Raw genomic sequence first — 22,710 nt, 5'->3', positions numbered from 1 at the left:
GCTGCCAAGTCATCTTTCCCCCGCCTGTCACCCCATGCCATTTTCTGTTGACTGTGAATGAGGTACATGTCATTATAATAAAGGTTGTGGTAATATGTTTACTATCACTGTGTAGGAAAGAAGAACATGTAATGAAGTATTAAATGGATAAGAAAAACAGTGGCATGATCAAAGGTATTGTGTGTTGAATCAGTACTGAGGCACAGCACAATGATTGTAAACCAGTGTTTCCCATCCAGTTTGCCATGGCATGCTAGTGTGCCTTCAGACCTGATCAGGTGTGCCATGGAAAAATTATCAGTGCCTGATGCTGAGATCTAGACCAGCACCAAGAGACACTAGTGGTGGCTATTAAATGTGTAGGAGCTCCTTTCTGAGAATGTGTAAGCATGCATGCCTCTCTTTCCTAGCTACAGCATGAGCCCTGGAGCACGATAATTAATGGGCAGCATGCAGAGCATGGATAGCTGAGTCCCTCTTTGTGCGGTACACACTGTGCATACAGCACTCCCTCATCTTCCCTTTCCCGAACTTTGAAGCCTTCCAGCCTTTGTCATATCCTCAGGTTGAGTGAGACAAAGAAAGCACTCGCAGAGCACTGGATGTGACTCACTCTGAATGTTGGAACAGCAACATCGGAGAACTTCAGGCAGCAATATGCAGCAGCCAAGATAACACCACACCGACTTCTCCATTCTCCTGCACTTGTATATAGAAGATGTATTTGGATTTTCAGAAGGTGTCGACAAAAGTCCCACATGAGAGGCTTCTGAGAAAACTAAAAGGTCATGGGATAGGAGGCGATGTTCTTTTGTAGATTGCAAGCTGGTTAAAAGACAGAAAACAGAGAACAGAATTAAATGGTCAGTTTTCACATTGGAAAAAGGTAAACAGTGGAGTGCCTCATGGGTCTGTACTTGGACCGGTGCTTTTTAATATATTTATAAATGAGGTGATAAAATTTGCAGATGACACAAAATTATGCAGAGTAGTTAAATCTCAAGCAGATTGTGATGAATTGCAGGAGGACCTTGCGAAACTGGAAGATTGGGCTTCCAAATGGCAGATGAAATTTAACATGGACAAGTGCAAAGTGATGCCTATAGGGAAAAATAACCCTTGCTGTAGTTACACAATGTTAGGTTCTATCTTAGGAGTTACCACCCAGGAAAGAGATCTAGGCGTCATAGTGGATAACACATTGAAATCGTTGGCTCAGTGTGCTGTGGCAATCAAAAAAGCAAACAGAATGTTAGGAATTATTCAGAAGGGAATGGCAAATAAAATGGAGGATGTTGCTCCATGGTGAGACCGCACCTTGATTACTGTGTGCAGTTCTGCTCACCGCATCTCAAAAATGATATAGCTGCACTGGAGAAAGTGCAGAGAAAGGTGACCAAAATGATAAAGGGCATGGAATGGCTGCCTTATGAGGAAAGGCTAAAGAATTTAGGGCTTGTTTGCGGAAGGGATGAGTGAGGGGGGGGGGGGGGGGGGGGGATATGATAGAGGTCTACAAAATCTTGAAAGGACTTGAACAGGTTAATGTAAATTGGTTATTTACTCTTTCAGATAATAGAAGAACTAAGTGGCACTCCATGAAGTTAGCAAGTAGCTCTTTGAAAACAAATCGAAGAAAATTATTTTTTACTTAGCACATAGTTAAGCTCTGGAATTCAGTATCAGAGGATGTGGTATGCCACACATTTTTGTTAATGTAGGTTTGCCTGTTATAAACATTATACTCATATTGTAACTGGCTCATTCACTACAAGTTTCTGCGAGTTTCTTCTTTTGGAACTCACAAGAGCTCACAGCTGAATAGTTACTTCAATTTTGTTATGTTTTGGGGGGTTTGTTTTTGGTTGGTGGAAGGATACAAATAGAGAACCCTCCTACTCCTTTGGATTTTCCAGCACAGTCACAAATGCTCCTACTGAACTAAATTGCCATGGGCCATCATTTGCAGCTACCCAGAGATATTCTCCCCCGCCACCATTTTTAACCTTGTCTTCCTTTTCCCATGTAGCACAGCCATTGCAGTAATAGTCCTGGTGCAAGGACCACAATCTACCACTCTCGCTGCAAACCTGGTTAATTTGATATCTATTCCAAATATTGAAAACCTTGATAAAACATGCAATCCTTTCATAAACAGGTTCATTATTATATAGGTTCAGAAAGAGAAGGAGCCAGTAAATGAAAATGTTTGCTCAACGAAATGAAAAATGGAGGATCAACAGCTTGTCCATTTCCCCCAGCGATTGATGCATTGCCCTGAAACCAGTGACAGCCGTTGGTCACCTGGCTGTTTGATATCTCCCACTGTATTTTGCTCCTGGTTCTTGTTGCCTTTCATTGGCCTGTGTGTAGCCCATGGAATCGTGTGGTGCCAGACTGTGCAGAGGGACACCTGATTTGTGACTGGTGCCATCACTTTTGTTTTGTTAATAGGCGGCACTGCATGGGCAGGCTGAAAGAACTTCATGTAGACAGAAGGAGAAGCCATCGTGTATTTATTTATTTATTTTGCTTCTTTCCTAGAAATCAAGACCAAAATTTTATGTGCTATCCATGTTTCCATACCCGTCTGGAAAACTTCACATGGGTCACGTCCGGGTCTATACTATCAGCGACACTATAGCTCGGTTTCAGAAGATGAGAGGGATGCAGGTAAGGGTAACAAAACAATCCTGGCATTCTGTTAATACATTGAGAGTCATATTTAAGTTTTAGGCAAAATTTGGATTAAGGAAAAAAAAAAAAAAGCAAAAAGCACTGTGTGACTTTTGGCCAAAAATGCTGAATTATAAGACCTGGGGAAAGAGGGAGTATTCCACAGTGAGGTTTTTTTGTTTTGTTGTATTTCTTTTTATTGCAGGTGTTTACTTGTGATGGTCTTTTTCTGAGGAATTATTTTCCCTTCTAGAAGTTTCCAAAAATGAAATCCTTGGGCAAACAATGCATTGTTTCAGAATTGTGCAAGCAGGCTGATTTTTACAGCCTTTGTTGGTCTTAAATCTGGACCTAAGGTGTTTTTGGTGTGTGTGTGGGGTGGGGAGGTGTTAGCAGTAGATGGGGGAGAAGGTTTTGGTTTTTCTCCTGATTTATTCCAATTCCCCTGTTTGCCTTGAGTACTTGATCCAGCATTAGCAGGGGTCCAAGAGGCTTTCTTTGCATGACCAGATGTTCTTGCCTTTCCTGCATGTGATCACTGACTCTTTCTCCCTTAACCCTCACCCTGACTCGAGCTCATCAGCTTTGCATCAGTGCTTAGCCAGGCTGGCCATCTAGTTATAATGAAACTCTTTCATGGCTGCTTATGCTGTCTGAGTTTAATAGGATGCATGGAAGTAAATCAGTAAAATATAATAAATGAGATCCTGCTTCAGTAATAGCATTGCTCAACCTGCAGGTTGCAGAGGTCTTGCAAATGATGGATGAGATGAAAGCTTGTTAGGATGATCAAGCATAACCTGCATGTATAGGGACTATAATGCATTCATGTTAAATAGCCACACAGGGCTCAATTCTGCCAAATTCAGTTGTTGCATGAATGGATGAATATTGAGAGTTATTTGGGTTTTATTGTTTCTCTTTTGCTGAAAGGAAAAGATAAAATCTTGGCTGTTTTTTCCTGCTATTTGGCAGGTGCTGTTCAAAAGTATTTGTGATCCGTAGACACTCCACATTGTCCGAGGACAGCAAGATGTTAGTCCTCACACATTGGTGACATCATCAAATGGAGCTCTGATGCGGAAAACTTTTGTTAAAGTTTCTAGAACTTTGACTAGGCACACTGAGCATGCCCAGTATGCCCTATACCACACGTCCATGTGGAGTCCCTCTCTAGTCTCTCTTTTTCTTCGGAGCTGTAAGCCTCGCAGTGTGAGTGAACTCACTTTTGGCTATTTTTGCCCTTATGGAAAACTTCCTTTTTCTCTCGTGATTCCATCGCCAGGTCCCTCTTTGTGCCTCCTCATAGTGTTACTAGTCAGGGTTTTCGGCGATTCTGGTAAGTTTCCTTTCACAGCTGATTACATGCGGCGGTGGTGCCCGCCAGCCATCAACGCCTGCCACTATTGTTTTAGTTTGTGCTCCTTTTGTTTCATCCCGACATGGCCACATCCAATTTTAGATGATGCCCCTGGTGCCCAAAGATCATGTCCATCACCGATCCACATGAGATATGTGTCCTCTGCTTGGGGGCATTGAGTGACATCCGGGGTTTCTGTTTATGCGCCCAGATGACCCTGAAGGTACGTTGGCTTTGACTCGACAAGATGGAGCAGCTCTTCGGGTTGAAGAACTCCAAGCCATCAGCACTGGTGGCATCAGCATCGATGGACACCACGCATCGACATTGGTGGTTCCATCTGTGCCGTCGGCAGATGGGGGTGCCGGAGACCAACTACTGTTGCTCTACTCCAGGCCGAGGACATTGGGTTCCTCATCATTGGCTCTAGCACAGGGAAGGACCGGGCTGAGCATCAAGGCAACATTAGTAAAAGAAAAACATCTAGGCAACATCTAGTAAAAGAAAAAAATAGTTTATTCACAGAAGTAAAGGAGCTACTACAAACAGCTCAGAAAGATAAACAAAGTTTCTAAGGGTTGGAGATCTTACTCTGTTACGCTGCCAAAATCTAGCAAAGCAAGATGTCAGTCGAATTATCCTTTGTTTCAGTCAGGTCTTTATACCATTCTTATCTCTGTTACACCTACATTTTTCTTTTTGTCCTTTTTTGGTCTGAATTCCATAGGAATACTGACCACTGACCACATTCCTGAGCACATGCCTATCACAAACAGACAGGCCGATACAGTACAGTGCGCTCCAGCAAACGCACTGTTAACCCGCGGTTGGACATATGCTTTCGACGTGCTAGCTTTACCCCTTATTCAATAAGGGGTAATAGCGCGCCGAAAACACGCATCCAACCCCTCCGAAATTAATAGTGCCCGCAACATGCAAATGCATATTGATGGCCCTATTAGTTATTCCCACGCGATTCACTAAGTAAAATGTGCAGCCAAGCCGCACATTTTACTTTCAGAAATTAGTGCCTACCCAAAGTAGACGTTAATTTTTCTCGGCACCAGGAAAGTGTACAGAAAAGCAGTAAAAACTGCTTTTCTGTACACCCTCTGACTTAATATCATGGCGATATTAAGTCGGAGGTCCCAAAAGTAAAAAATAATTAAAAATTTAAACATTTAAAATCAGCCTGCGGCTCGTGGGTTGAAAACCGGACGCTCAATTTTGCCGGCGCCCGGTTTCCGAACCCGTGGCTGTCAGCGGGTCCGAGAACCGACGCCAGCAAAATTGAGCATCAGCTGTCAAACCCCCTGACAGCCGCCGCTCCTGTCAAAAAGGAGGCGCTAGGGACGCTCACCCGCTCTCCCGCGTTTCTTTCTGTATCGGCCTGAGAGAGCACTAAGTAACTGCATCTAAATTTTTCTAAAAATTAATATTAAGATTCCTCATTCCCCTCTTGAAACCTCACGTGCAATGCACTCAGAGGTTTTACTATATGCTTTTGTCACTGTACATATCCCAGGCGAGAAGCCCTTGTCTTAGGTTCAGTCACTCAGATAGGGACTAAGGCACTGATGCACCATCTCCAATCTGTTATCCGTCATTGGGTCTCTCTTCCTGGGGGTCAGTTGGCTCAGATTAGTCAGCATTTTTCTGTATGGAGCAAAGAACAATACCGCTCAGAAGTCTGGGCAAATAACAGAGTGGTATTGTTAATCTGAGAATTTGAAATAAAATTGGTAAAGAGATGGCAACCGGCTCATGCCATGATGCCCCTGAAGCAACCCTGCGGTGAGGAAAGCCAGTCCTTCATCAGGCTGGGGTTACGTGAAGGACCCCACCGGACCTCATGCCAGTCAACGATTCACCTTGTGGGTCCAACAAAGATCTGCCACCGCTTCTTCCTCCCAGTCTGTGTTGGCATCAGCAACATTTGATGAGGAGCTGAAGTGGGCACTGCAGGGCTTCAGTTTTGTGGCACTGACATCACCCACCCGGTGCCACCCATCCTTTACTGCTGCTGAAGAAGCTCAATGTGCTCATCAGTGCATTACCAACCCAGTTGGCGTCTATTCCCAGGATGGCATTGGTACCTGGCAGGACAACGAAGCTTCCCCCTACCAATACGGTGATTGTTGCTGGTTCCACTAGGAGGAAGCTCCATTTAGGCCAGCAGAGACACAGAGACCTGCAGTCCCCTGTCTAGTATTACCAATGCCTGCACCTCTGGACGAAGGCTGAGCACTTAGGGCCCCAACTGTTGTGCCGGAGGTGGACCCTTGGGCCAAGGTGGGGTTGACGCTACCAGTAGGAAGGATCCTATGGGTCCCCACCGTTGGCAGGCAGAGAGGGTACCAATTAAATCTCTTGGGTGTCCCACCAAACCGCCCTCCAAGTCCATTTTGGGGGCCGGTAGCACATTAGGAGGTACTGCTAAAAGAGTTCACCATCCTTTTTAACAGCCAGAACAGTCATGTCTGTACCACCAGGACAAAGAGGGTGTGGATTCTACTCCAAGTATTTCCTGATTCCAAATAGAACAGGAGAACTCCATCCCATCCTAGACTTAAGGGCCTTGAACATGTTTCTAAAAAAAAAAAAGAAAATTTCAAGACTGTTTCCCTAGGTACCTTGATCCCACTTTTATGAAAAAGGGACTGGCTGTGTTCCCTCAATCTAAAAGGCGCATACACTCACATCAAGAACTTTCCCCTTCATAGGAAGTATCTCTGATTTGTGGTGGGAAAACAGTACTTCCATTACAGAGTGTTGCCGTTTGGGTTATTGTCAGCCCTATGTGACTTCACAAAATGTCTGGCTATAGTGGCAGCTCACTCCGCAGGCTGGGAGCGCTTGTTTTCCCCTATCTGGATGATTGACTGGTCAAGAGTACATCTCAGATATGAGCCGCCATGTCCATGCACTTGACCATCTGGAGTCACTAGAGTTTGTCATCAACCATCCGAAGTCCCAACTCAGCCTGTCATTTCATTTTTTTTTTTTAAACATATCTTTTATTGGAGGAGTTGTCAATTAACAAACACAGTGGGCAGAATCATACAAATCATATGTAATAAAACAAAGTTTTACACAGTCTTTCAATTAAAATAATGGAAACACAATGCTAGTTAGTTCTGCTAAATTTATTTATTATTTATTTATTTCTTAAAATTTCTATACCGGTATTTGGTAGGAGCCGTCATATTGGTTTATAAGGTTACATAAAAACATTTACAAATAATAAAATTACAATTCTTATAGGTTACAATTCATACAATTTTCATACTGATAGCCTAACAATGAGATATTTGGACAACAACATTCAACACTGTGACCAACTCAGCAATGTTTCACCTCTGCTTTTAGTTCTTTCCTTATTTTGTGATTTTTTTTGTTTGTTTGTTTCACCAATTACTGTTACCATCCAGAAACACTTGCTGAAAAAGCATTGGATAGTAGATTTTACCTAATAAGTTTAAAGTATCCTCCTCCTTTTTTCCAACTATTACATTACATCGCATTCATACAATCCCACTCACAACCATGCATTCAACTCACTCGAATTCAAGAAAAGAAACAAAAAGAAATTTGTGGTTATTGGTAGGTGCCAAATACAATGATTTACAACATATGGTAAAGCTTTTGACCTTAATAAGAAATAATTTTTTTGTTTTTAATCAGGGCAGCTTGAGGCCCTTTCTCAGCCTGTCACTTCAATTGGATTTCATAGGAGCCCTGCTAGACACGGCTCAGGGCAAGGCCTTCCTGCCTCGTCAAAGGGGCCGTCATCTTGACGACCATCTCAGCAGAGATTCAGCAGAGCCAGCAGTTATCAGCCTGGCACATGCTGAGGCTGTTTGGCCTCATGACTGCAGCCATCCATGTCACTATCTTGGCAGGTTTACACATGCACAGAGCCCAATGGACCCTGAGGTCTCAGTAGCGCCAGGCCACTCAAAGCCTCCAGGATTGCATCTGAGTCACCCTGTCTCTCCAGGGCTAATTGTCCTGGTGTCAGGTACTTTCAAATCTGGAACGAGGGACTCTTCGAAGTCCCCCCTACCCAAATTGTCCTAACCACAGATGTGTCCACCCTGGGGTGGGGAGCTCATGTATATGGGCTCAGCATCCAGGGTTCTCTGGTCTGCTCAGGAATGCTCTTGTCAAATCAATTTCCTGGAGCTTTGGGTGATCAGATACGCGCTATGGGCTTTCAGAGATAAGCTGTCCAACAAAGTTGTCCTGATCCAAACCGACAACCAGGTAGCCATGTGGTATGTCAACAATCAGGGATGCATGGGATCGTACCTCCTGTGTCAAGAAGCAGTTAAGATCTGGTTGTGGGCCCTGAAACTTGGGATGGTGCTCAGGGCCATGTACCTGGCCGGGACGGAAAACGTGGTAGTAGCAGGTTGAGTCAAACCTTCAGATCTCACGAGTGGTCCCTAGACCAGGGGGTAGCGCATCGGATATTCCACCTCTGGGAGAGCCCAGATGTAGATCTGTTCATGGCCCCCGCAACAGGAAGGTGCCTCTGTTCTTCTCCCTGTACAGGTCAGATGTAAAACCAGCCTTGTACATCCTGGCCCGTCATTGGGGTAAGTGTCTTCTGTACGCGTATCCTCCAATTCCCTTAGTGGTGAAGACTCTCTTGAAGCTTGGCAAGGACAAGGGGACTATGATCCTCATAGCCTCTTATTGGCTGAGACAGGTCTGGTTTCCACTTCTATGGGAGTTGTCTATCCAGAGACCAGTCAGTATGGGGACTTACCCAGCTCTCATCTCGCAAGTTCGAGACATGTGGCAGCATCCTAACCTCCAGGCCTTGTCACTCACATCTTGGATGTTGAGAGGTTAATTTTGCAAGCCCTCGATCTCTCGGAGGATGTGTCTCTGGTCCTGGTGGCTTCTAGAAAGCCTTCCACTAGAAAATCCTATGGACTGAAGAGGAGGAGGTTTTCTGTGTGGTGTGAGCAGAAGACCCCAAATTCATTCTCATGCCCCACACAAAACCTGCTTGATTACCTTCTACACCTATCAGAAGCTGGCTTAAAAACCAATTCCTTTAGCGTCCATCTCAGTTCAATCGGTGCATACCACCAAGGTGTAGATGGTACGCCCATCTCTGTACAACCTATAGTTGTATGATTCATGCGGGGCCTGCTTCAAAAGCCTCCCCTACGTCCTCCCGCTGTGTCTTGGGACCTCAGTGTGGTGGTAGCTCAGCTGATGAAAGCTCCTTTTGAACCACTTCACACCTATGAACTTAAGTACCTGACTTGGAAGGTCATGTTTTTGTGTTGGTCATGTCAGCACGCAGGGTTAGTGAGCTCCAAGCCTTAATGAATTATCCACCTTACACTAAGTTTTATCATGACAGTGTGGTCTTGCATAAGCATCCAAAGTTCCTGCCTAAGGTAGTGATGGACTTCCATTTTAAGCAGTCCATTGTCCTGCCACTATTCTTTCCCAGGCTCTATTCACAGCAAGGCGAACAAACACTGCACAGTTTGCACTGCAAGCGAGCTTTAGCCTTCTATCTGGATCGGACAGAAGCCCATAGATAGTGCACCCAACTTTTTATTTCTTTGGATAGGAAAAGGTTTAGCATTGCCATTGCCAAGCAGACACTATCCAATTAGCTAGAAGATTGCATCTTCTTCTGTTATGCCCAGGTAGGACTGCATCTTGGGGGTCATGTCAAGGTTCATTCTGTCAGAGCCATGACAGCATCAGTGGTCCACTTGCGAGCAGTTCCCATGGAGGAAATCTGCAAGGCTGTGATGTGGAGTTCTCTCCACACATTCACATTGCGCTATTGTCTGGATAGGGATGGCTGACGTGACAGTAGGTTTGGCCAGTCTGTTCTGTTTGAGGTGCAGAACCCAACTCTCCCTGCCTAGGACCCATTGTTTGGGTTCAAGCAGGGAGAGCTGGGTCCCCTACTATTACCAACCTCACCATTGTTGTGCACATTGGCACCTGGTTAAGTGTCTGCTGATCTCCTTTTTGTGTTGGGGAGCTAGGGATTCACCCGTTTGTGAGGACTACCATCCTCAGAGAAAGCAGAATTACTTATCTGTGACAGGTATTCTCCGAGGACAGCAGTATGTTAATCCTCACGAAACCCACCTGCAACCCTACAGAGCTGGGTTTCTTCTATTTTTTGTTTTAATTATAATTCTCTGTTACAAGACTGGAGAGGGACTACGCGTGGTATAGGGCATGCTGGGCATGCTCAGTGTGTCTAGTCAAATTTCTAGAAACTTTGACATAAGTTTTCCACAACTGGGCTCCATCTAAAGATGTCACCCATATGTGAGGACTAACATCCTGCTGTCCTCAGAGAACACTTGTTACAGGAAAGCAACTCTGCTTACTCATCCTACAAAATGCCCCTGATTCTGAATTTTATTATTTTTTGATTGATTCTGCTGGCCAAATATATTTACAATAACTGACCTATTATCTGATCATCTTGGGTCCTGGGATAGGTAATGTCAAAGTCGAATATCTGGCTGTAATAATAATTATGAGGGCGATAATTAAAGTGCCCATGGGTTGTTTTTTTACCCATAGGGTTATATAAGAATATAACATTTGTGATACTGGGTCAGACCAAAGGTCCATCAAGCCCAGTATCCTGTTCCAACAGTGGACAGTCAATGTCACAAGTACTTGGCAGATTCTAGAAGGTCGATAGATTCCATGCTGCTTTATGCCAGGAATAAGCAGTAGATTTCCCTAAGTCCTCCTTAGTAATGGTTCATGGACTTTTCTTCCAGGAACTTGTTCAAACTTTTTTAAACTTAGCTGCACTAACAGCTTTTATCACATCTTCTGGCAACAAATTCCAGAGTTTACTTGTGTGCTTAATGAAAAAGAAATTTCTCTGATTAGTTTTAAATGTGCCATGTGCTAACTTCATGGAGTGCCCCCTAGTCTTTCTATTATCCGAAAGAGTAAATAACAGATTCACATTTACCCGTTCTAGATCTCTCATAATTTTAAACACCTCTATCATATCCCCCCTCAGCCGCCTCTTCTCCAAGCTGAAAAGTCCTAACCTCTTTAGTCTTTCCTCATAGAGGAGCTGTTCCATCCCCTTTATCATTTTGGAAATTGACACTTGCCTTACCTTCCCCATCCAATGATGTATAATGTCCCAGCTTTATGCACAACTTTATATTGCTTAACATTTACATAACTCATAAGATCATATGAAGTGTCATACTGGGTCAGAAGAAGGGTCCATGAAGCCCAGCTTCTTGTCTCCAACCGTGACCAATCCAGATCTCTAGGAAGGACTTGGCAGATCCCAAAAAGTAGATCCATTTCTTGTTGCCCACTCCCAGGGATGTGTTATGGGTTTCCCCAAGTCTGCCCTGCTAATAATGTTTTGTTTATTGACTTTTCTTTCAGAAACAATAGCTATGCTATTTGTCTTGCGACAAATTTCAGTGTGCACCTGCAGTACATGCTTTTAGATACTTTGCATGTCCATAATATGGAGTTCTGTGATGCATTTGCATTTGCAGTTACATCCACTGAAAAAAATATGGGTCATTTGTTTATTAAAGTATGTCTCAAAACAGTACAGTATGAACTCTCACAGTAGCATGGTAGGAGGGCAGGTAAAAGCAGAGCATACTGTTGTGGAAGTGGACCCTTGGACTGAGGTGGAGTTGATGCAGCCTGCAGGGAGGAGCCCTGCAGGTCCCCACCATCAGCAGGCAGAGCTGGCTGGAGCAGAGGTCCAACTGGAGCTTCACCAATACTAGCCCTCGTTTCCCTTAGGTTGAGCCCTCAGGTGCTGGGGCCAGGTGGACTTAGGCACGGGCCTCTGGGAAGGTGAAGATCCATCACATAGAAGATGTTGCAGGCCAGGTTGATGAAGAGGTGCAGTCAGCACGAGCAGTGGTCTGGACAGGCAGCAGTTAATAGAGAGATGCAGTCTGTAGTCAGTGGCGGGCGAAGTTTACTCAGTGCTGTGGTTCAGGCAGTGGTCAGGGCAGGCAGAGTTTGAGCAGTAACGGTAAGCAGGCAGTACTCGGGGCATGTGGCGGTCAAGTAGCATTGAGGTCCAATCCTAAGCCAAGCCAGAAGTCCAATCCAAGTCAAAGCCAGAAGTTAATCTGATGGGACGAGGAGGAAAGAAGAGCGAGGACGAGGAACCACAAGAATAAGTCAAAACGCTGGAGACGGAGAAAGGGAAGACTGACCGTGAAGACAAGACCTCGGAAGACAAACAGACTGCCAAGGAACCAGGAACAGGACGCATAACATAAGCAGGAACCAGGAAGCAAGAATCGGGAACGCAGAGGCAAAGCATTTCTCCAATGGAGTCGACCTATTACCGAGGCACTGGAGGCTTCTCCATCTCAGCCCTTTATAGGGCTGGCTGGATGACATCATCCAACCACTGGTCCTTTAAATTTAAGGCAGTCACGCATGCGCCCTAAGGAAGGAGGCGCACCTCGGGGATTTGGCAGCGTCCTGCCGCGAAGAGGAGGGCAGTCGTGGCATGGCCTCCTGCCGCACTCCAAGGAGGGCCTGACGCTGGAGAACATACAGGAGCCTGGAGACAGGCGCGACAGTTGGCTGTGTCCTAGAAAGCTGGCATGGCGTCAGGATGAGAAGGGGGCTGTCCCGGCCTGAAGGTAAGGGCGGTGGGCTGCGGTACAGACCCACCAAACGCAACTCATACAGTGTTGAGTGCTAAGCAAGGACTGCAGTGATGCTTGATTGATTTAGTACAGTACTCTGCTTTCAACCTAGTACAATTTGAAGGACAGGAAAAATGCCAGTGCGCCTACTTAGCCAAGTTTAACAATATGTTCAGTATGGCCCTGCTGAGAGGAACAGCAGCATTATATCAAGAATGTTGTCAAATGTTTATACTTCTCTTTATGCCAGTAGTAAAACCATCGTCATGGAAATGTGAGGTTTTGATATTGCTTCTTTGCCAGCATTACTTGCCCGTTGCAGCAGTGGCCCAGCAATTCTGTCATTGGTGGGTGCTCTCTCCAAATCACATTGCTTTGTGTGTGAAGATTGGGTTTGATTTGTATGCTGAGAAAATGACAACCTGATATAATTTGCAACCATAGTAACAAAGTTTATACAAGCATTGTAAGTGAAGAGGGCAGCATTTGTTTCAAGGTACTTTGGCTCAACAAAGAAGTTGGCTTTGTAAGCACAGCATCCTGAGCTACCTGCTGAAAAAGTAACCTTTAATATGAGAGTAATGCAAAGACCACCGCAGAGTAAATCATTCGTCACTAACCAAAAAAGGGAAAGCTTTATTTCTTGATCAAATACACGGCTCTTGTTTCTCCATCCAGTCCCCCAGCCAGCCCCATCCCCTTTATTCTTTGTTTTCCTTTCAGGCTATCTGAATTCCAATTAAATTATGATAGAAACGCCAACGATGAAGGAGCTGAAAGACCCGACAGTGTTTTCCACTCCACTTCAGCAGCACTGTGGACTTAGCAGACTAGTGTTTGCCATTTTATTCCTACTGAGAGTCAGAACAGAAACAATTGCTGCATTATGCAAGCAGTGTTATTGTGTGGTATTAGGAGCCCAGGTGGAGTTAATGCATTCTGCTTGACAGCCTCTTAGCAAAATGTTATAGGGTTAAATGCTATTTCACTTAATTATGGAAATTATACTGTTTTTTCTTGTTAAGATGGCTTATAACTTTATCTAATATTTAATTCCACTTTCTTGTCTTCCTCATTTATCTACTTTGGGATGCTGGTGAATATCTTAGTAGGAGGCTTCTTGTTTCTTGTCAGAGTTGGTGTCTGGTGATGACTTGAGACATTTTAGATAGTGAAGCGAAGCCTCCGTGTGACCTGAGACACTAAAAACTCAATAAATGTCATAAAATCACATGCATTAAAAAGTAAATTTTAAAAAGAATTTTAAAAAGAAATTTTAAAAAGAAAGAAAAGGTTATTTTCAAGTTTGGTTTTTTTTTTTTTACTTGTTGATGGTGTAGCTGCAGAGGTAGTGGCAACCAAAACTGACAATTCAAGCCTGCTTCAACAGTGGTAGGAAAAAGGTTTGGAGGTTGTAATACTGTAAACAACCCATTCTTCACACTCTGAGAGCAAAGATAAGAGGAGAGGTGGAGAAGAAGAGACAAGGTACAGATAAAGGATTTACAAGATGGTGACACTACAGGCCTAGAGGTAGCCAGGTGGGAAGCAGCAGGCTACCACGCCAAAGAAACCGACCAGGTTAATGCATGCAGGTTGGTGGTGGCTAGGAATGTCTAGCAAGGCCAGGGAAACATAGATGGCCAGATGTTAAAGTAACAGCGACACTGGCTTTGGTAACTGTATAGATTATTACAAAACTTGGTGATAAGATGTGAGGGATGGGAGAGTCTGTGAGTTAGATGAAGTATGGGAACCTGTAGCTCATCTACCCAGGATGGTAGAAAACCAAACAGGATTAAAGAGCAATATCCTACAAGTGGTCAAGTTTCTCCAGCTGGGATATTGCCTTAACAGTGTACATCAGAAAAACTGGGCAAACTTGATGACCCAATTGGTCTTTATCTCCCTTCATTTGCTGTGTTACTGTGGTATTGTCCAAATACTGTACTCCGAATTGAATTGTATTTTATTTTTTGGCCCTTTCTCCTTTTTCTTCCAGCTCAATCAGAACCAGTGTTGAGATTCTAGTGCCATGAATCTTCATTTGCAACTACCCAGGGATTTCCTCTTATTTTAATAGACTCTGCCACCTTTCCCAGTTTAGTCATTGTAGCAACCATCCTGAGACCCAAGCCATGCACCGGGTCTCAAGTTCTGACCACCAGGTGTCACCCTTATTGATTACCACAACTCCCATTGCCTCTGCAACATCTTTAGCCTCAGTCAGCCCAGAGTGCAGAAGACCTGAACCTGGAACCCTCTGCATGCAGCTCAGCAACTGAGCCAACCCCCCCCCCCCCCCCCCCAGTTTGTATTTTAAATGAGTGGCATAACGCGTGGTGGTAGATCCTAAAGTGGAGTGCTTCATGAGGCACTGCTCACTAGAAAACAGATACATAAGGCAAAGAAGATAATCTGTAGGCTAACAGTATTCCTTTGACACTGAAAAGCAATTGGCATGTGCATGGGGCACATTTAAAACTAATCGGAGAAAGTTCTTTTTTATTCAACACACAATTAAACTCTGGAATTTGTTGCCAGAGGATGTGGTTAGTGCAGTTAGTATAGCTATGTTTAAAAAAGGACTGGATAAATTCTTGGAGGAGAAGTCCATTACCTGCTATTAATTAAGTTGACTTAGAAAATAGCCACTGCTATTATTAGCAACAGTAACATGGAATAGACTTAGTGTTTGGGTACTTGCCAGGTTCTTGTGGCCTGGTTTGGCCTCTGTTGGAAACAGGATGCTGGGCTTGATGGACCCTTGGTCTGACCCAGTATGGCATGTTCTTATGTTCTTAATTTGAAGTCAAGCTGAACATAGAAAATGTTGTTTGGGACAGAAGGTTTAAGGTTTATTTGTCATTTATATACCATTGTCTCAGCATAGCCTTCACAGCGGTTAACATTTCAATAAATATATAAAAGCGATGAAACAGAACAGACCTCTTGTAAATTTCTTCCCCACCCCCATGAGTTTGAAAAATGTCGAAGACTATAGGGGATTACAATAATCAAGCTGCTTGCAATGGTGTAATCTCTACTGGTGGTTTTTACCTCCTGAGGTTTGCCCTAATAAGTCCTACGTAGCCCTCCCTCATCTCCCCTGTTACCCTCTTCTTCTCCCCACCCTTGGTTTTGTTCACAAATGTTATACTCTAAATGGTTTTACAAAAATGTTAATACTCCGTTACTGTCCAAGTTTTTTGCCCCTGTTCGATGTATTTCTCCTGTGTTTTGATGTAAACCGATGTGATATGATGTGTCATGAACGTCGGTATAGAAAAAGGAATAAAGAAATAAATAATAAAGAAAAACTACACAGATGGATAAAGTAACAGTAAGAGCCAGAAAGATGCTTGGCTGCATAGAGAGAGGAATGGTCATCAGAAAAAGGGTGCTGATATTGCTCTTGTATAGGTGCCTGGTGAGACCTGACTTGAAATACTGTGTAAAATACTGGAGACCACACCTTCAAAAGGTGGATGGAGTCAGTTCAGAGGGTGGCTACTAAAATGGTCAGTAGTTTCATTCTAAAGCATATGGGGATAGGCATAAAGATCTGAACATGTATACCCTAGAGAGAAGGCGAGATAGGGGAGAAATGATAGAGACATTCAAATATCTCATAGGTTTCCGTGCACAGGAACTAAGCCTTTTTTCAGTGGAAAGGAGACTCTAGTACTAGGGGTCTTGAGATGAGGTTGAACTGGGTTAGCCTCAGGAGTAATCTTAGGAAATATTTCTTTACAGAGAGGTGGTGGATGTGTGGAACAGCCTCCCAGCGGATGTGGTGTAGACAAAAATCAGTATCTGAATTCAAGAAAGTATGGGATATTTATTTATTTTATTTAACAGTTTTTCTATACCGACATTAAAGTACACATCATATCGGTTTACATGGTAACGAAAGGTGGAAAGTACAAATAACAGGGGGAGGGGAGGTGGAGAACTAAGAGAAACTGTGGGTCGGAGGGGGATAAATACAGGGGATCTCTAAGGAAGTAATGAGAATTATAATGCTAAATTAATTGGACAGAGGAGCAGACTGGATGGGCCATATGGTCTTTTTCTGCCATCATGTTTCTACATAGATAGCTTTACTTTGATTATTGCCCCAGGAAAAGTACCCACAGAGATTTATCTCTCTGTTGACAAGCAGGGCTTAATTAGCATGACTCGTGGGGTGATGTCATTTGATGGTGCTGAACAGACTGTCAAAAATCTATTTGATAGATTTCCTCGGTTCACTTTTACTCCTGCATTAGACTGAAAAAATGGCAGCCAATGCCCAAGGTTACCATAGTTAGAAGTTATTTCTTTATTAATTGTGCACAATCAATGAGAACCACACAAATAAAAATCTAAATCAGTTCTGTTCAAAATACGAACATGTAAATTATTTATATTCTGTTTTATGCAAAGCCAATTAATCTTCATAATGGGCATAATCATCATGTTCACCCTATTAATTTTATCATATAAGCTTAATCACCATACATAAATAATTTTATTGCACTTCTCTGTTTTCTACCAATCATTCAGTTGTTACAGTTCCTCCTTCATACCTAAAACAAACACACATTATTAGCTCATTATCTTACTATCTCCTACCAATAATCTGCAATACCTAGCAATTTAAACTTCAGAAGTAAGCAACTTTATCAAGATGTAAACAATCTTATGAAGACTGTCTCTTGAGATTATGTCTGAGAACTTTCATGCCTCCATATTCTTTCATTATTTTTTCACGTTTCCCTAGAGCATTGCTGCCTACGTTACTTTCACTTCTCCTTAAAGTCATCTGCTTCTGTAAGGTGCTGCCTTAAACAATGTTTTCTACATTGACCTATAAACTACTGCCAGTCTCCATCGTTAGCCTGTTGTTGTATCTGAAATACATTGGTCTTAAACCTGTTAGGTCCTTCTAATCACCACAAGACCTAAATCTCAGAGTTCAGTAAACATTTCTGATTACTGCCTCCTGAGCCCCTCTGTCTCTTTGTCTGAGCTACTCTCTCTCTCTTTTGGAATAAGTTTATCTAGTTGTTTTTTCCTGCTTCATTGCAATATTTTTCTCACTGCCATGGCAGCTCCTCAACAGCACTTTTAAGTGCAAAGAAAAAAGTTACAAAAATGTCTAAAGAGAGACTAAAGGCCAAGAAAGCAGATATCTGTAGCTTCAGGGCCTGCATATGGAGGAGCGGATGTCCATCACTGATACCCATGAAATCTGTTGCAAGTGCCTGGATCATGATATGGCTAACTGCTATAACTGGATGACATGCGGCCACAGAGCGCAACAGTCTCAGGCATGGAAAATGTGGGACTTCAGAAGGATGCTTTAAGGGTAAGCGAAGGCATGAGTTTGGACATCTGTCGTTCCTCCTTTTCTTCATTCAAATACCCTCCGACGAGAGCCTCGTTTCTCCCTGTAATCAGGGAGAAACGAGGCTCTCATCAGAGGGTATTTGAATGAAGAAAAGATCTACTCCTAAGAAGGATTGGACTGGGTTCAGAAGATCCATTTAAAATGATGAAAGAATTGGACTTAAGATAAGGGAATATATGTTTGTGAAATACATTGATTCACCATATTGATGTAGAGATATATATGTGAACTAGCACATTTTTAAAAAAGCGATGCAACATTGTCAAATTTTGGAGCTTAGAAGCTCATGGTTTTATGGGCACTAAATGTATGGATGAGTGAATGAAGGGGATGGTTGTGTTGAAATTGGGGTAAAGCATGAAAGTGAGTGGTATGGATGTGAGTGTTGTGAGACTTTAAACAGTAATATGTATGGGGTGATTTTTAATGATTAAGATTGTTTCATTACATACATAGGTCCATCATAATTGGATAATAAAAGGTTAGATTTAATCGGATTTATATTTGTTATAGTATTGATTTATCTCCAATTATTTAGATAGTATTTCCTATGTTTTGGAGGGCATGCATGTTCTGGTTTACTATGTGTCATACCCACAGGGCAGATCTGTGTTCTCACACTAAGTTTCTTTTTAAAGTGGGAAGCTTTTCACATTAACCAAGCTGTTGTGATGCCTTCTTTCCTTTTTTTGTTTTGTTTTAATTTTATCTTTATTAGCATTTAATCAAATGCATGCACTAAAGTCAAGAAACAATTGGTTATAAAATAGGAATAAAAATACTACGATATGTGATAGGATTTTGCCAGTCACTAATATTATCCTCATGTATTTTCTAGCAAGGGGCAGTAGGAGAGGATTTTGGGATTCCTCTCATTGTTTTAACGCCACCTTTTTGTGGGAGGCTTGTTGGGATTTAAATGTCCCCATAGAAATGACAGCAGAAGAAGACCAAATGGTCCATACAGTCTGCCCAGCAAGCTTTCATACTTATTTTTCTCATACTTATCTGTTACTCTGACCGCTGAGGTCAAGGCCATTTTTGGTAACTTTTTGGTTCTAATTTCCTTCCACCCCTGCCAATTGAAGTAGAGATCAGTGCTGGAGCTGCATCAGTGTGAAGTATCAAGCCTAATTGGTATGGGGTAGTAACCACCACAATAAGCAAGCTACTCCCATGCTTATTTGTTTGCCCAGCCTGTGCAATTTAGTGCTTGTTGGTTGTTGTCTGACTATAAATCCTCTTTTCTTCATTCCCCCATGCTTTGTCTTCATTGGGTCGGTGAATCACAGAAGCTAGAGATCATCCATGGGTCTCAAGCAACTGTGGGTTAGAGATCATCCCTGGGTCTCAAGCAACTGTGGGTTAGAGAGGGAGATTAGAGAGTAGGTTGATGAGCTAGAGATTCCCCCAGGATCTCAAGCATTTGAGTAAGTGGTTTTGGAGGAAGAAGAGTTGAAGAGAATTTTTGGACAGATTGACCAGTCCTGAGGGAAGGGCATATCCCTAAATATCACAGAAGATTGGATCAAATATATTTTTGCCTAGGTGGTCAGTTAACAGCATGGTTAAAGAGAGTGATTAATATTTTTGAGCCAAGAACTCAAGAGGCTTAAAGATTTTTCAGTTGGATTACAGATTAATAGTTTTTGGGATTTTTCTAAACTTTTGTGCTTGGGGATATTTTACCATCTTGAACAGTTTATGCTGGATCTACACTCTAGTTATCCCATCATCACTGGTGAGGATATATTTTCCATGGATGAAGGTACATGAAATAGGAGAGAGGTGATTTTGGCTTGGATACTTTTTTTTTTTTTTTTTTTTTAAGTTGCAGTAAAGACTTTATTTTGAACACCACTTTGGGACTCTGCTTGATCTTTTCTTTTTACACCAAGTGCATTGACTGAATGGATGGACACTGGTTTGGGTCTTGTTTTTTACCCATTCTTGCTATTACTGGCTTCTTTGCTCTTATTATGGAGAGTTTGAAACCTTTTGAAGATTTTTGAGCTAGAGTGTGAGTTTGTGATTGAGATTGTGACTGACCATGCCAGGGGCCCCAAAAGAAACTCTTTCTCCGCATTCGGCCTTGGACCCAGACCCGTAACACCTCTGGTTGCAGCTAATCACGCAAACAAGAGACTGGCTACAGATACAACGAAGAAATTAAAACAAATTATAACCAAATAGAAGTCCCCATTAATGTGAGAGCCAAAAGAAATTAAAAGGAAAAATAAATAAACATCATACATGCGAGAAGCTGTCATTTAAACATAAAGTGCTCCAATCCCATCTCTTAGAAATCCCAACAAGTTAAGATAGGGAGTATTTATCTAGAAGAAATGTCTCTAGATGGGCTGTTCCAAAAAAAATATACTTACTACCCTAATAAGTTATGATACGTTTGCAGGGGAATTTCAGAAAAAAGGACACCTCCCGTGTAAGAACACATTGTTTCAGTTGTAAAAAAAATAACTTTTTTCAGAAGACAAATCTGGAAACATTTGTATTTTTTGACCATAGAAGGATACAGCTTTACATCTGAAATATTGCCTTAGGACTAATTCCTTATCTAAATCCCAAGTAAAAGTAACAAATTTGCTCTCAGCTATATTATCCTGAGTATTCTGCAACAATGCAGATAAATTGAAGTTGTCGAAGGGTGACAGAACATCCATAATTCCTTCTTCACTGACATTTTTCCTCAAATCTGGTATATAATAACATCTAGATAAATAAATTACCTTATCCCAGGAGATCTGTAAGTTTTAATAAATGATTTTTTGATCTAATATATTCTCCAAGGATTCAATCTTACCATGTAATATCAAGCTGTCTTTAACATGAGCTACAATAGAAGGACTGAACAGTTGTCACTAAATTAAACAAAGATGCAAATTCAGTCTCAACAATACCCATTGTATATTCCAATTCAGTCAATTTAGATGAAGTTCCGGATGTAAAAAAACAAAGCTGTGCAATGGTCTGTTCCATAGAGGATTTGATCCAAGATACTACCTTCCAAATATCTCTAAAAGTGAAACTAGCCAGTTCAGCTACTAACCCATCAGTCTCTAGTCCGCTTAGATTCGAAGGTGGCATTACTGCTGCTGGAACTGGAATACCCAACTCTATAGATGTCTTCTGCATGCGAATAGAACCAGTACAGGTGATGCCATATCCCTCAGACAATGGGGAAACAGGAGAAGCAGCAAGCTGCTAGTATTGTCCAGTCAAAATTCTTTCTATTGTACCTTCATGGCTTGGGGAATCTCCTACCCCAAAAGGCAACTCTAATGTTTTAGAATTCAGTAGAGTACCCTAACTCTGGGCTGGGGGGATGGTGGAGGGGTACACACTCTAGAACTAAGGGAGACCTCACCTGCCTCTCCATTCTCTTCATTTGCGGGGTGTACAGCAGAACACTGTAGATGTAAATTCATGGGTCCCCTTATTGGAGTGGAGGCTGGAGGGAAAGCAGTAGCCTTCTCCTTCCTTTTCTTCCACATAGTGTTGATAGATTTCAAAGCTTTTTCCAGAGGTGTGCTGGCAGCTGCACACTGCAGGATGCTTGATTTTATTCTTCCCGATGCTCTCCTGGTGATGACAGCCTCAAGACCCCGGGCAGACCACCACAATGCCCTCAGAAATCTTGTTGGACCAGGAAGGGCAAGGACAGTGTCTCGTAGCTGGTAAGCCCTCTGTGCCTTCTTTTTGAGACTACATACTAATGAAGGAGAAAAGACTCTTTGGACTGTAAGAGAGCTTTAGCATGTTACTTGAGAAGGATTTAATCTCAAAGTCAAACCTTTCAACTGTTTGTATCCTTTGGTCTCAATGAATTGGGAGTGGCAGTGGCCAAAAGAACTCTGTTCAGTTGGCTAATGGTCTATATTGTTCACTGTTATGCCTTGGCTAGCTTACAGATTATGACTTTATTAAGGTTCATCAAGTGAGAGTCATGATGGCTTCAGTGGCTCATCTCAGGGCCACATCCATTAAGGACATTTGGAAAGCTGCAACTTAATCATCTGTGCGCACTTTCACTTCCCACTACTGTCTGGATAACTTATAAAGAAATGACAGTAGCTCTGGGCAAACAGTTTTGCACAGCCTGTTCTCCCAGTAGTCCACTCTCCATTGACGGGGTTAGGTTGCATTTTCAATATTGCTCTGCAGTACAACCCTCAGCTTGGGATTCCCATGAAACATATCTAATTCAGCCATGTTTGTCGACAGAAAAATCAAGTTTGCTTAATTGTAAACAAGGTTCTCCATAGACAGCAAGATGAATTAGCCATGCTTATAGGCCGCCCACCTCCCTGGAGAGTTGACTACCTTGCTAAACCTTAAGCTTTGCAAATGCCTGATGGGCTCATGAGGCAGCACTTAATGTGGGAGCCTCTGCGCATGCTCAGTAAAGTTTACTGAACTCTGAAAGATTAGTCTGTTCAGTGCCGTCAGATGATGTCTTGACTAATTCATCCTGCTGTCTACAAAGAACTCTGTTTACAGATAAACAAATTTGCTTTATTTACATTTATCCACTATTCTTACAAATAACACATAAATAAATTCAGTAATTGTATTTATCCATAAAAGATTGT

The 22,710-nt window shown here is 42.6% G+C and overlaps 1 protein-coding gene across 1 annotated transcript in view; it reads left to right on the top strand.

Moving 5' to 3' along the window:
• LARS2 (leucyl-tRNA synthetase 2, mitochondrial) overlaps window positions 1–22,710 on the top strand; it is a 267,199-nt gene that overhangs the window by 19,374 nt on the left and 225,115 nt on the right. Inside the window, 1 exon segment of the mRNA XM_029589600.1 lies at window positions 2,545–2,673. Coding sequence (XP_029445460.1) covers window positions 2,545–2,673 — 129 coding nt within the window.

This window comes from Rhinatrema bivittatum, chromosome 2 (genome assembly GCF_901001135.1).
Source record: "Rhinatrema bivittatum chromosome 2, aRhiBiv1.1, whole genome shotgun sequence".
Taxonomy (NCBI): domain Eukaryota; kingdom Metazoa; phylum Chordata; class Amphibia; order Gymnophiona; family Rhinatrematidae; genus Rhinatrema; species Rhinatrema bivittatum.
This window is presented reverse-complemented; position numbering and strand designations above follow the sequence as displayed.